This window comes from Musca vetustissima, unplaced genomic scaffold, assembly GCF_032173495.1.
Source record: "Musca vetustissima isolate MV318-11 ecotype Yass unplaced genomic scaffold, APGP_CSIRO_Mvet_v1 utg1530, whole genome shotgun sequence".
Taxonomy (NCBI): domain Eukaryota; kingdom Metazoa; phylum Arthropoda; class Insecta; order Diptera; family Muscidae; genus Musca; species Musca vetustissima.
The window spans coordinates 200711-213031 of record NW_026877641.1 but is presented as its reverse complement, the minus strand read 5'-3'; the positions used below and the strand labels follow the sequence as shown (position 1 = coordinate 213031).

General features: G+C 38.8%; 1 protein-coding gene across 1 annotated transcript; it reads right to left on the bottom strand.

Moving 5' to 3' along the window:
- Positions 1-9919: 9919 nt before the first annotated feature.
- Positions 9920-12321, bottom strand: LOC133322298 (angiotensin-converting enzyme). Its single transcript, XM_061531311.1, has 6 exons — positions 12276-12321; positions 11647-12193; positions 11020-11383; positions 10608-10959; positions 10181-10536; positions 9920-10112 (listed from the first exon to the last, which is right to left on the bottom strand). The coding sequence occupies exons 1-6, from the start codon at positions 12312-12314 to the stop codon at positions 9920-9922; spliced, it is 1851 nt and encodes a 616-aa protein (XP_061387295.1). The 5' UTR covers positions 12315-12321.

The following is a 12321-nucleotide window of genomic DNA, read 5'->3' as shown; positions in this document are numbered from 1 at the left end:
ATCTGATCAACAAAATATAACCATATTCATGAATCGATTATGCAAATTAGCCCAAAATGCTAACAATAGAAGACTAAAACAAAATTTCGAAATTGAGCCGATATGCAAAAAGAGTACATAAAACACGAAGATGAGTAGAAACATTAGTGTAATAAAAAAAACACAAGGCAACGGCAATAAAATGTAAAGCATATACATAACAATGCCGGATAATTATTATGATATGGATCTGCAAAGGTGTTCCTAATTAAGTTATACAATTTAAATTATATTCTATAAAAAAACCAGGGTCGAATAGTAACCCAAAAAAATTATTTAAAAAAATCTACGCCTTAGATAGGCTTTCCAAAAAAATTATTTTAAAAATCTACGCCATATATAGGCATCCCAAACAAATATTTTTTAAAAAATCCAATTGAAAAAAATCACGCCTTATAGAATACTTGAAAAGGGCTTCTAAATTTTGTTTCACTTTTCAAAATTTCACTTTCAAATTGTCATCAAAATTGATCTCAAAATCTCACAGAAAAACCAAAACAATTTCGTTTTCGCAAAACCATTGTTTCAATTCGCTTAGCTGGTCTTACAACGCTTTGCTGGCTTTCTAGGCCAATTAGATTCAAATGCTTGGCTGTGTTTTTGTTTTTACGATTTTTTGCTCAGCTGCTTAGTTTCATTATCGGCCACTTGTATAAGCTTGAGAATATTTTCTTTATTTCAGTTTTTTTTTGCTTTCAACACACACACAACCCGATACCGACCGACCGCCAGATTTCCAATTACCTCTTCTTTGAAGCGTTTCTAAACCGCAACTGAAGACCGTTCCGATGGTTGGTTGGTAGCTGGTCGGTCATACAGCTGGTCTTCTTTTCATAGTTGTTGGTGTTGCTGTTTTTGTTAGTTGCAGTTTTTTTTATAGTTCCACTTCTTTACGACTCCACTCTTTTCCACCGAGCATGGTCGGATGCGAGCATTTACTTCTCTCCGTTCGAAGCCGGCTTTTTTGTGTTGTGTGTGAAATGCCAACTTGTTTTTCTTTTTGGCTTAAAGAGATTAGTGTCAATGCAGCAAAACCGGGTTTGAGACTGAGACTGGTCAAACGAAGCTCTTCGATGTTGTAAGAAATCTAAAAAAAATGTGAAAAAATCCCCACCTTGTGTTGGGACCTTAAAAATAATTTTTAATAAAACCCCGCCTAGTATTGTCTAGGCCTTAAAAAAATATTCTTTAAAAAATCCACGCCTTGTCTAGGCCTTAAAAAAATATTCTTTAAAAAATCCACGCCTTGTCTAGGCCTTAAAAAAATATTCTTTAAAAAATCCACGCCTTGTCTATGCCTTAAAAAATATTCTTTAAAAAATCCACGCCTTGTTTAGGCCTTAAAAAAATATTCTTTAAAAAATCCACGCCTTGTTTAGGCCTTAAAAAAAATCCATTCTTTAAAAAATCCACGCCTTGTCTAGGCCTTAAAAAATATTCTTTAAAAAATCCACGCCTTGTCTAGGCCTTAAAAAATATTCTTTAAAAAATCCACGCCTTGTCTAGGCCTTAAAAAAATATTCTTTAAAAAATCCACGCCTTGTCTAGGCCTTAAAAAAATATTCTTTAAAAAATCCACGCCTTGTCTAGGCCTTAAAAAAATATTCTTTAAAAAATCCACGCCTTGTCTAGGCCTTAAAAAAATATTCTTTAAAAAATCCACGCCTTGTCTAGGCCTTGAAAAAATATTCTTTAAAAAATCCACGCCTTGTCTAGGCCTTGAAAAAATATTCTTTAAAAAATCCACGCCTTGTCTAGGCCTTGAAAAAATATTCTTTAAAAAATCCACGCCTTGTCTAGGCCTTGAAAAAATATTCTTTAAAAAATCCACGCCTTGTCTAGGCCTTGAAAAAATATTCTTTAAAAAATCCACGCCTTGTCTAGGCCTTGAAAAAATATTCTTTAAAAAATCCACGCCTTGTCTAGGCTTTGAAAAAATATTCTTTAAAAAATCCACGCCTTGTCTAGGCTTTGAAAAAATATTCTTTAAAAAATCCACGCCTTGTCTAGGCTTTGAAAAAATATTCTTTAAAAAATCCACGCCTTGTCTAGGCCCTCCAAAAAATATTCTTTAAAAAATCCACGCCTTGTCTAAAAAAAATATTCTTTAAAAAATCCACGCCTTGTCTAGTACTTGAAAAAATATTCTTTAAAAAATCCACGCCTTGTCTAGGCCTTGAAAAAAGTCTTCTTTAAAAAATCCACGCCTTGTCTAGGCCTTGAAAAAATATTCTTTAAAAAATCCACGCCTTGTCTAGGCCTTGAAAAAATATTCTTTAAAAAATCCACGCCTTGTCTAGGCCTTGAAAAAATATTCTTTAAAAAATCCACGCCTTGTCTAGGCCTTAAAAAAATATTCTTTAAAAAATCCACGCCTTGTCTAGGCCTTGAAAAAAGTCTTCTTTAAAAAATCCACGCCTTGTCTAGGCCTTAAAAAAATATTCTTTAAAAAATCCACGCCTTGTCTAGGCCTTAAAAAAATATTCTTTAAAAAATCCACGCCTTGTCTAGGCCTTAAAAAAGTCTTCTTTAAAAAATCCACGCCTTGTCTAGGCCTTGAAAAAAGTCTTCTTTAAAAAATCCACGCCTTGTCTAGGCCTTAAAAAAATATTCTTTAAAAAATCCACGCCTTGTCTAGGCCTTAAAAAAATATTCTTTAAAAAATCCACGCCTTGTCTAGGCCTTGAAAAAAGTCTTCTTTAAAAAATCCACGCCTTGTCTAGGCCTTAAAAAAATATTCTTTAAAAAATCCACGCCTTGTCTAGGCCTTAAAAAAATATTCTTTAAAAAATCCACGCCTTGTCTAGGCCTTGAAAAAAGTCTTCTTTAAAAAATCCACGCCTTGTCTAGGCCTTGAAAAAATATTCTTTAAAAAATCCACGCCTTGTCTAGGCCTTAAAAAAATATTCTTTAAAAAATCCACGCCTTGTCTAGGCCTTGAAACAATATTCTTTAAAAAATCCACGCCTTGTCTAGGCCTTAAAAAAATATTCTTTAAAAAATCCACGCCTTGTCTAGGCCTTAAAAAATATTCTTTAAAAAATCCACGCCTTGTCTAGGCCTTTAAAAAATATTCTTAAAAAAATCCACGCCTTGTCTAGGCCTTGAAAAAATATTCTTTAAAAAATCCACGCCTTGTCTAGGCCTTGAAAAAATATTCTTTAAAAAATCCACGCCTTGTCTAGGCCTTGAAAAAATATTCTTTAAAAAATCCACGCCTTGTCTAGGCCTTAAAAAAATATTCTTTAAAAAATCCACGCCTTGTCTAGGCCTTAAAAAAATATTCTTAAAAAAATCCACGCCTTGTCTAGGCCTTGAAAAAAGTCTTCTTTAAAAAATCCACGCCTTGTCTAGGCCTTAAAAAATATTCTTTAAAAAATCCACGCCTTGTCTAGGCCTTAAAAAAATATTCTTAAAAAAATCCACGCCTTGTCTAGGCCTTGAAAAAAGTCTTCTTTAAAAAATCCACGCCTTGTCTAGGCCTTAAAAAAATATTCTTTAAAAAATCCACGCCTTGTCTAGGCCTTAAAAAAATATTCTTTAAAAAATCCACGCCTTGTCTAGGCCTTAAAAAAATATTCTTTAAAAAATCCACGCCTTGTCTAGGCCTTAAAAAAATATTCTTTAAAAAATCCACGCCTTGTCTAGGCCTTAAAAAAATATTCTTTAAAAAATCCACGCCTTGTCTAGGCCTTAAAAAAATATTCTTTAAAAAATCCACGCCTTGTCTAGGCCTTAAAAAAATATTCTTTAAAAAATCCACGCCTTGTCTAGGCCTTAAAAAAATATTCTTTAAAAAATCCACGCCTTGTCTAGGCCTTAAAAAAATATTCTTTAAAAAATCCACGCCTTGTCTAGGCCTTAAAAAAATATTCTTTAAAAAATCCACGCCTTGTCTAGGCCTTAAAAAAATATTCTTTAAAAAATCCACGCCTTGTCTAGGCCTTAAAAAATATTCTTTAAAAAATCCACGCCTTGTCTAGGCCTTAAAAAAATATTCTTTAACAAATCCACGCCTTGTCTAGGCCTTGAAAAAATATTCTTTAAAAAATCCACGTCTTGTCTAGGCCTTGAAAAAATATTCTTTAAAAAATCCACGTCTTGTCTAGGCCTTAAAAAAATATTCTTTAAAAAATCCACGCCTTGTCTAGGCTTTGAAAAAATATTCTTTAAAAAATCCACGCCTTGTCTAGGCCTTGAAAAAAATCTTCTTTAAAAAATCCACGTCTTGTCTAGGCCTTGAAAAAAATCTTCTTTAAAAAATCCACGCCTTGTCTAGGCCTTGAAAAAAATCTTCTTTAAAAAATCCACGCCTTGTCTAGGCCTTAAAAAAATCTTCTTTAAAAAATCCACGCCTTGTCTAGGCCTTGAAAAAAATCTTCTTTAAAAAATCCACGCCTTGTCTAGGCCTTAAAAAAATATTCTTTAAAAAATCCACGCCTTGTCTAGGCCTTAAAAAAATATTCTTTAAAAAATCCACGCCTTGTCCAGGCCTTAAAAACATATTCTTTAAAAAATCCACGCCTTGTCTAGGCCTTAAAAAAATATTCTTTAAAAAATCCACGCCTTGTCTAGGCCTTAAACAAATATTCTTTAAAAAATCCACGCCTTGTCTAGACCTTAAAAAAATATTCTTTAAAAAATCCACGACTTATCTAGGCCTTGAAAAAATATTCTTAAAAAATCCACGCCTTGTCTAGGCCCTGAAAAAAAAATTCTTTAAAAAATCCACGCCTTGTCTAGGCCCTGAAAAAGGTCTTCTTTAAAAAATCCACGCCTTGTCTAGGCTCTGAAAAAGGTCTTCTTTAAAAAATCCACGCCTTGTCTAGGCCCTGAAAAAAGTCATCTTTAAAAAATCCACGCCTTGTCTAGGCCTTGAACCTTAGGCCTTGTGTTAGAACCTTAAAAATAATTTTTACAAAAATCCACGCCTTGTTTTACGACCTTAAAAATAATAATCTATGGTAGATCCGCCTTCGGGGAGCAGAGCTGAATGCTAACGGACGCGTCCACAGGTTGCGGATAGTGGGAAGCACAATACTATTCATTGGGTAGCTGTGAATAACAAATAAACAGTCGTGGACAATCAGCGGACTCAGGGGGAGAGTCTCGGATGAAATGACAGAGTGCCTATGATCCCTGGGCCGACGAGGCGAGAATGTCCCCCCAAACGCTGGGGTGTCATGCGACCTCGTGCTCATCAGCGTTCTACTGTTTGCAGTCAGGGTCCCGACTGTATTATAACGGAGCCTTGTTGATACCTGGGCGCCTCAACAAGCTTATTCAGGCTTAGACGGCAAGTCCTTGCCATGGTAAGAGGCTGTGCCATGGTCGACCTCAATCCCTCACTTACAGCACTTTTTGTGGAGTTAACTACTGTAACCGATACGTCGGACGGGACAGCTACTCCATCACGGCAAAGGAGTTCCTTTTAATCAAAAGGAACCTCAAGTTTATCCGGAAGTTCTCCAGGAACTATCCAGATGATATTGAGAGAGACTTCTTGATTGATAGGATCCCCCGACCCAGTACTAAGACCACCACAGTCCCTTCAGAGAAGGATAAACCTGTTGGGAGCTCTAGTACATCTAGGAAGCACCTCCCCAGCGGTAATCTGAGTACTAAGACGTCCCAGACACCAGCATCCACTAAGGTAGGGGACTGTCGGAGTCGGCCCGAAGGAGAGCCCGTAAAAATGCATCCAAGAAGACCGATAAGACCATGATGCAATAATAAGGTAATGTATCAAAACAAAAACATTTGTATTTGCCTCGATTATCTGTCAAATTTTTCCATATAATATTTCAAATGGTTGGCAACACTGTACATCGAATTCAAGTAGAAATTACCAACTTTGACAGTTAATCAAAACATCAGCTGCGCTAAATGTGCCATGGATAAGACAAAACCACCCTCTGTCAATCCACCATCTGTCGAATTGCCAAAGCCGATACCCAAGGCTTTGACAATTGGGCAGCTGCTAGTGGATGATAGCGAAGGTAGCGAGCGCGAAGCAGGTGCCTGCATCAGCTGGGCATATCTCTACAGCGGTTGCAACCCCGGGTGCTAAATCTCGGCCACAACCTACGGCAGTCAAGAGAATAAGGTCCTCGGAGAAACATCGACCTGCTGCAAAGAGACCCACGCAGTCGTCGACTGTACAAAGCTCTGCTTCATTTGCGTCGAAGGAGAAACTTGCCAAGAGCTGTGATTGTGTGGTGAAAGCCAAACACGCTGCCTCGGAGCAGGTTGCTCAGAAACGTACAACGACGCTCAGCGAATCCGTTGCTCCAAAAGAGGTTCCGAAAGATCTGCGAGTAGCAATTATGGACCGAGCTGACCCCGACGGGATCATCAACGAGGATAAATGGTTGCTGGCCGACAGCCATCTGAAGGACCTCTTCCTATCCGAAGAGGTTGATCGACAGAGCCTACGGTTTGGCCCTTATACAAAGGGATCAAGGTTGTTAATTGGAGACTGCGGACTTCCTTAAGAAGACAATTAACAACCTGGATCCTCTTTGGGAAGGTAGCACACTGGTAGCTGTAGCGGTCCAAGAGATACCAAGCGGTATGATAGCCTCTGTGTATACCCCACCACCTTTTAAGGGGCTGGAGAATACACTAAGGATATTGGAGAAGCAGAATGACTTTAGCCCTTTCTGAAGAAGCAAAATACCTTGGCACTATCCTTGACCGCAAACTAATGTGGTATAGGAATGTTGAGGAACGCTCTAAGAAAGGACTGCTGGCACTCTACTCATGTAAGAATTCCATAGGTAAGAGCTGGGGATTAAGACCCGAGATAATACCCTGACAGTATATTAAGAAGTAAGAAGTACACCACAGACAGTCTTGAACGCAATCCTGAATCTCCAACCACTGGACATTCTAATTAAATTCCAGGCGGCCAGATGTGCCCTGAGGCTCCGGGAAACGGATGCCTTGAAATCGCTGAACTATGGTAATGCTATCATCCTAAACATAACGCCAGGTTGAGACCTCTTGAGGGGGAATACTCATATTAGTGACTATGTTCCCTCTCACAGAGACTTTAATGACATCAAAGTAGAGTTTCCTAGTAGGGAATCCTGGACTAGTGGCTCCTTACCTCTGCCAGGTCTGTCATTCTTTACAGACGGGTCAAAGATGGAGGAAGGCACTGGTGCAGGCGTTTACTGTAGGGAATTAGGAACAAGCAGAAATCCTTGCAATCACGAAAGCGACCGAAATAGTAAAATCACTTACTGCCGACATTACGGGATCGGTGACTATATATGTCGATAGTCAGGCGGCCCTTAAAGCGGTGAAGTCGCGTACTATAAACTCAAAAGCAGTTCATGATTGCAAGTCCGCTCTGAATGATATACGACAGATAGTTAGTTTATGTTGGGTTCCAGGACATAGCGACATTGAAGGGAATCAGATAGCCGACGAGCTTGCTCGAGGGGGCTCACAGTCGTCCAATCTTCCGATTGAGAGATCGTTGAAACCTTCCATCGGCTATTTCATTGGCAGAATCCGTACGTTCTACTGCGAGGTAGTCGGCAACCGATGGTTGAGTGAACCTGCCTTCAGAATCTCAAAATCTATCTGGCCAGCATTCTCTCGCAAAAGAACGTCTTCGCCGCTGACACACAATAAGAGGGAGATCAAAATCGTTGTGGGGATCACAACAGGTCACTGCAAAATTAGATCTATCACTTCGAAGTCTATGTGAGGACGAAGAAGAAATGGAAACAATTGAACACATCCTCTGTAAGTTTTGAAAATATGTCTTCTTCTCCAAAATAGACCCAAACCAGATCCTAGGCGTTGTCAAAAATTTGACATGGCTAAAATAACCTCTCTTCCGCTCTTCTTCTCTCACTATCTTTTCTCTTTGCTCCTCCACTCTCTATTTTTCTTTTCTTTACAGGTAATATAAAAGGATGATCACTCCATCATCACAATGGACATAGTCCCCGAGTGGACGGTTGTTATTATTTTTCTCCAAAATAGACCCAAACCAGATCCTAGGCGTTGTCAAAAATTTGACATGGCTAAAATAACCTCTCTTCCGCTCTTCTTCTCTCACTATCTTTTCTCTTTGCTCCTCCACTCTCTATTTTTCTTTTCTTTACAGGTAATATAAAAGGATGATCACTCCATCATCACAATGGACATAGTCTCCGAGTGGACGGTTGTTATTAACAACCGTACCCCTAACCTAACCTATGGTAGATCGCTCAAAAATATTTTTTTTAATTTTGTCAACCCTTGAAAAATATTTTTATACCCTCCACCATAGTATGGAGGGTATATTAATTTTGTCATTCCGTTTGTAACTCATCGAAATATTCATTTCCGACCCTATAAAGTATATATATATATTCTTGATCAGGGTAAAATTCTAAGACGATCTAGCCATGTCCGTCCGTCCGTCTGTTGTAATCACGCTATCTTCCGAAGGAATTGAGATCGGGTGCTGAAATTTGGCATAGGATTTTCTTTTGTCTACAGGCAGGTCAAGTTCGAAGATGGGATATATCGGTCCACTTTTAGGCATAGCTCCCATATAAGGGTACCCGCCAAATTTCGGTATTTTGGGGTTCTTGAGCCGCGTTTTTCAGCCGAATTCGCTGAAATTTAATACATTGGGTTCTTATTGGATACTAAATGTCTCCACAAAAAATTATAAGTATAGGTCCATATTTTCGGGTAGCCCCATATAACGGTACCTCCTAATTTTTGGTTTGTTGGGGGTTTTGGTCGTATTTTTCCACCGAATTGGCTGTAATTTAGTATTTTGAGTTCTTAATAGGTACCAAATCTCTCTACAAAAAAATTATGTATATAGGTCCATTTGTTCGGGTAGCCCCCATATAAGGGTACCCCCCAATTTTCGGTATTTTGGGGTTCTTGAGCGCGTTTTCAGCCGAATTCGCTGAAATTTCCTACATTGGTTTCATATTGGATCCTAAATGTCTCCACAAAAAATTATAAATATAGGTTCCCTTTTTCTGGTAGCCCCCATATAACCGTACCTCCCAATTTTCAGTATTTTGGGGGTTTTGATCGTATTTTCCCCCCGAATTAGCTGTAATTTAGTATTTTGAGTTCTTAAACGGTACCAAAGCTCTCCACAAAAAAAACATGAATATAGATCCATTTTTTCGGATATCCCCCATATATAGGGTACCCCCAATTTTCGGTATTTTGGGGTTCTTGAGCGCGTTTTTCAACCGAATTTGCTGCAATTTGGTGTTTTGTATTCGTATATGGTAACAAACCTCTCTACCAAAAATTATTAATATTCGCCCCCTTTTTGGGGTAGTCCCCATATAACCCCTTTTTTATATTAAAATAGTTATCTGATTTGTTCCACGTTTTGAGTTTGGTTCTAAGACCCTATTGCAATCATTTCACATGCGGAGGATAGCGAGATAAAAAATTAGAACGTAAGGTTCGATAATGAACTATAGCCGCATTTAGACCTAGCCCCTGTGTGGAGGTTTCAGAAGGAGTGGACCGATATTCTCCATCTTCCAATTTGAATTATCAATTAAAAATTTCTGAAATTTGTATTATGGTTTACATTATCCGTTCTTAGACATGTCGGTATAGGTCCACTATTTGGTATGTTCCCTATATTTTCATTTCTAGTACCTGTCAATATAACTATGGTGGAGGGTATCCAAAGTTCGGACCGGCCGAACTTACCGATTTTCACTTGTTTTAATTTAATACTGTTTATTTTTATTTAAATAAAATTAATTAAAAAACAATTTTGAATTTAAAACTTAAGAAGTGTTTGGTGTGTTTTTAAGTGTATCGGCTTAGGCTTAAACGCATTCTGAAATAAAAAAGAAAAAAATCGATTAAAATCTTCAACATAACCTCAAAAAGGGGAAAACTTACTGTCCGACTTAGTCCAGCCAATTGGAACATTGTTCTTGGTGTTCTCAGCCTCCAACCAGACACGCAATGGTTCGAAATATTCAGCAATGGCCTTGCCGGTCATGGTACGTTCACCGTTGAAGGCTTCCAATGCATCGGGCCAGGGTTTGGAGGCACCCAAGGACAACATGTTTCTGTAACGTAAGGAAAAAATCCCGTTATTTTTTTATTTTCCCTTACTTCGATTTTTTGAGCAACTTACTCGAAAAGTTTACCAGCTTCCTTGCTGCCATAGATGTCACAGTTGTACAAAGGATATTCAGGATTACCGGGAATGTATTCACCGGCAGTGATACAGGCCGACTTGTAAAATTGGAATTGAATGATGAAGGAGACCAAATATCTCAAATATTCAACATCGGCCGACACGTGGTATTTGGCTGGGGCATCAAAATCATTTTCGGTACGGACTACTGGTGGTTCAATACCCGAGTATTCTTCACGCAATTTCCAGAAGGCACAGTTCCATTGGGATTTGTCTACTTGGCCGCGGAACAAGGCCCAACGGTATTTGTCCATGGTGAAGGCGAAGGGCAGGAAGACAATCTTATCCAAGGCCTAGAAAGGGAGGATTAAAGGGAATTTAGAATTTTTTTCCAGACCCAAAGTTGGTTTGTCGATCGACTTACAGTCAAGAACAATTGATTGATGCGGGCCTCCTCATCACTGACATAGTTCTTCAACAAGCCAACACGTTCCAAATGTTTGGGTGTCGACACCGACAAAGACAAGACATCGCCGACAGCCTCATGGAAACCAGGATTGGCACCGGTACGATAGACGAAGGGTTGATGTTGATATTGCAAGAAATATTGGATGTGACCCAACTCGTGGTGGACGGTGAAGAATTGATCCTGGGTAACACGGGTACATTGCTTAATGCGCACATCATCGGTCAAATAGAAATCCCAGGCCGAAGCATGACAAACCAAGTCGCGGCCATCGGTGGGCTTCTCCAAGATACTCTTATCCCAGAAGTCTCTGCAAAAAGTTTTCAAAAATTAGAAAATCTCCTCAAATCCTAATCTAATTCCGACTTACTGTGGCAACTTCTTCAAACCCATCGACTGGAAGAAATCATCACCCATTTGGAACATTTTCAAGGGGGTATAACCCTGGGCAACCATCTCGTCGCTGACATCAACCAATGGCTTGTTGGGGAAGGGTGAAACAATATCGGCAATGGCAGACCATTGTTGAGCCCACATGTTACCCAACAAATGCATGGGCAAAGGACCGTTCTTAGGCACGACATCATCGCCATAGAATTGATTCAAACGATAACGGACATAACCATGGACCTGTTCGTACAAGGGTTTGATGTCTTCGAAAATGGCTTCCAGCTGCTGTTCAAAGGTGTCGTCTTCGTATTCGTCCAACCAGACCTCAGCACCATCGGTGAAGTCTAAAAAGGGAGAGAGAAAGGGACAAATTAGTAATCGAAAAATCAAGGTCGGGATTTGAAAAAAACATTGAATTAAAAAAAAATTAAAAAAATAAAAAACATTTTTTTTAAAAAATAAAAAAAATAGTTTTTAAAATCCACTACATGTGGATGTTTGAAAAAATAATTTTTAAAAAATTCACGCCTTGTGGATGTTTGAAAAAATTATTTTTAAAAAAGTGTTCGATTTTTTTAAATATCTCTATGTTTCAAAATTTACTTACTGTTCAACTTAGCCGACTTGGCATTCAATTCGATGTATCTTTCGAACGACTTCCTGGTAGGGGCACCAGCCTTATCGTAAAATTGAACCCAGTAGTGCTTCAATTCCTCGGGGTCACGGCTCTTGGTAATGATTTCCTCAACCTCAGGGTCCAAAGACAAATCACATTTCTCGCTATCCTTATAATCACATACACGGACCTTGGCAAAATTAGCTTCCATCGATGAGAGGACTTCCAAAAGTTCGGCATAATCTTCAGCGGGCAAGGCAGAATAGCCAGTCTTCGATAAGATTTTGAATTGCCGTTTAACATCGGCCGAGCTGTAGGTGCGCCAATTGAATTTCAACAAATCCTTGGCAACCTCTTTCATGAATTTGGCATTTTCGGCGGAGATTTCATTGCGACGACGTTCATTTTCATCGGTAATGTTTGAGGCATAGGCCCAAGAGGCTTCAGTCTCGATGTTGGTTTGCTTGGCCAGGACCTTGTTGATATTTTGCAAATATTCGGTGGCAATGATTTCTTCCTTAACGGCAGCGTGGCAGAGCTGTGATGAGATAGAGGAGAGGGGAGAAATATTTTATTGTGAGGGGGAACATTTGTGGGAGGTGTGGGATTTTCGGACTTACCGCCAAACCGGCCACAAGGGTGACTAATAGGAATTTCATGTTGACA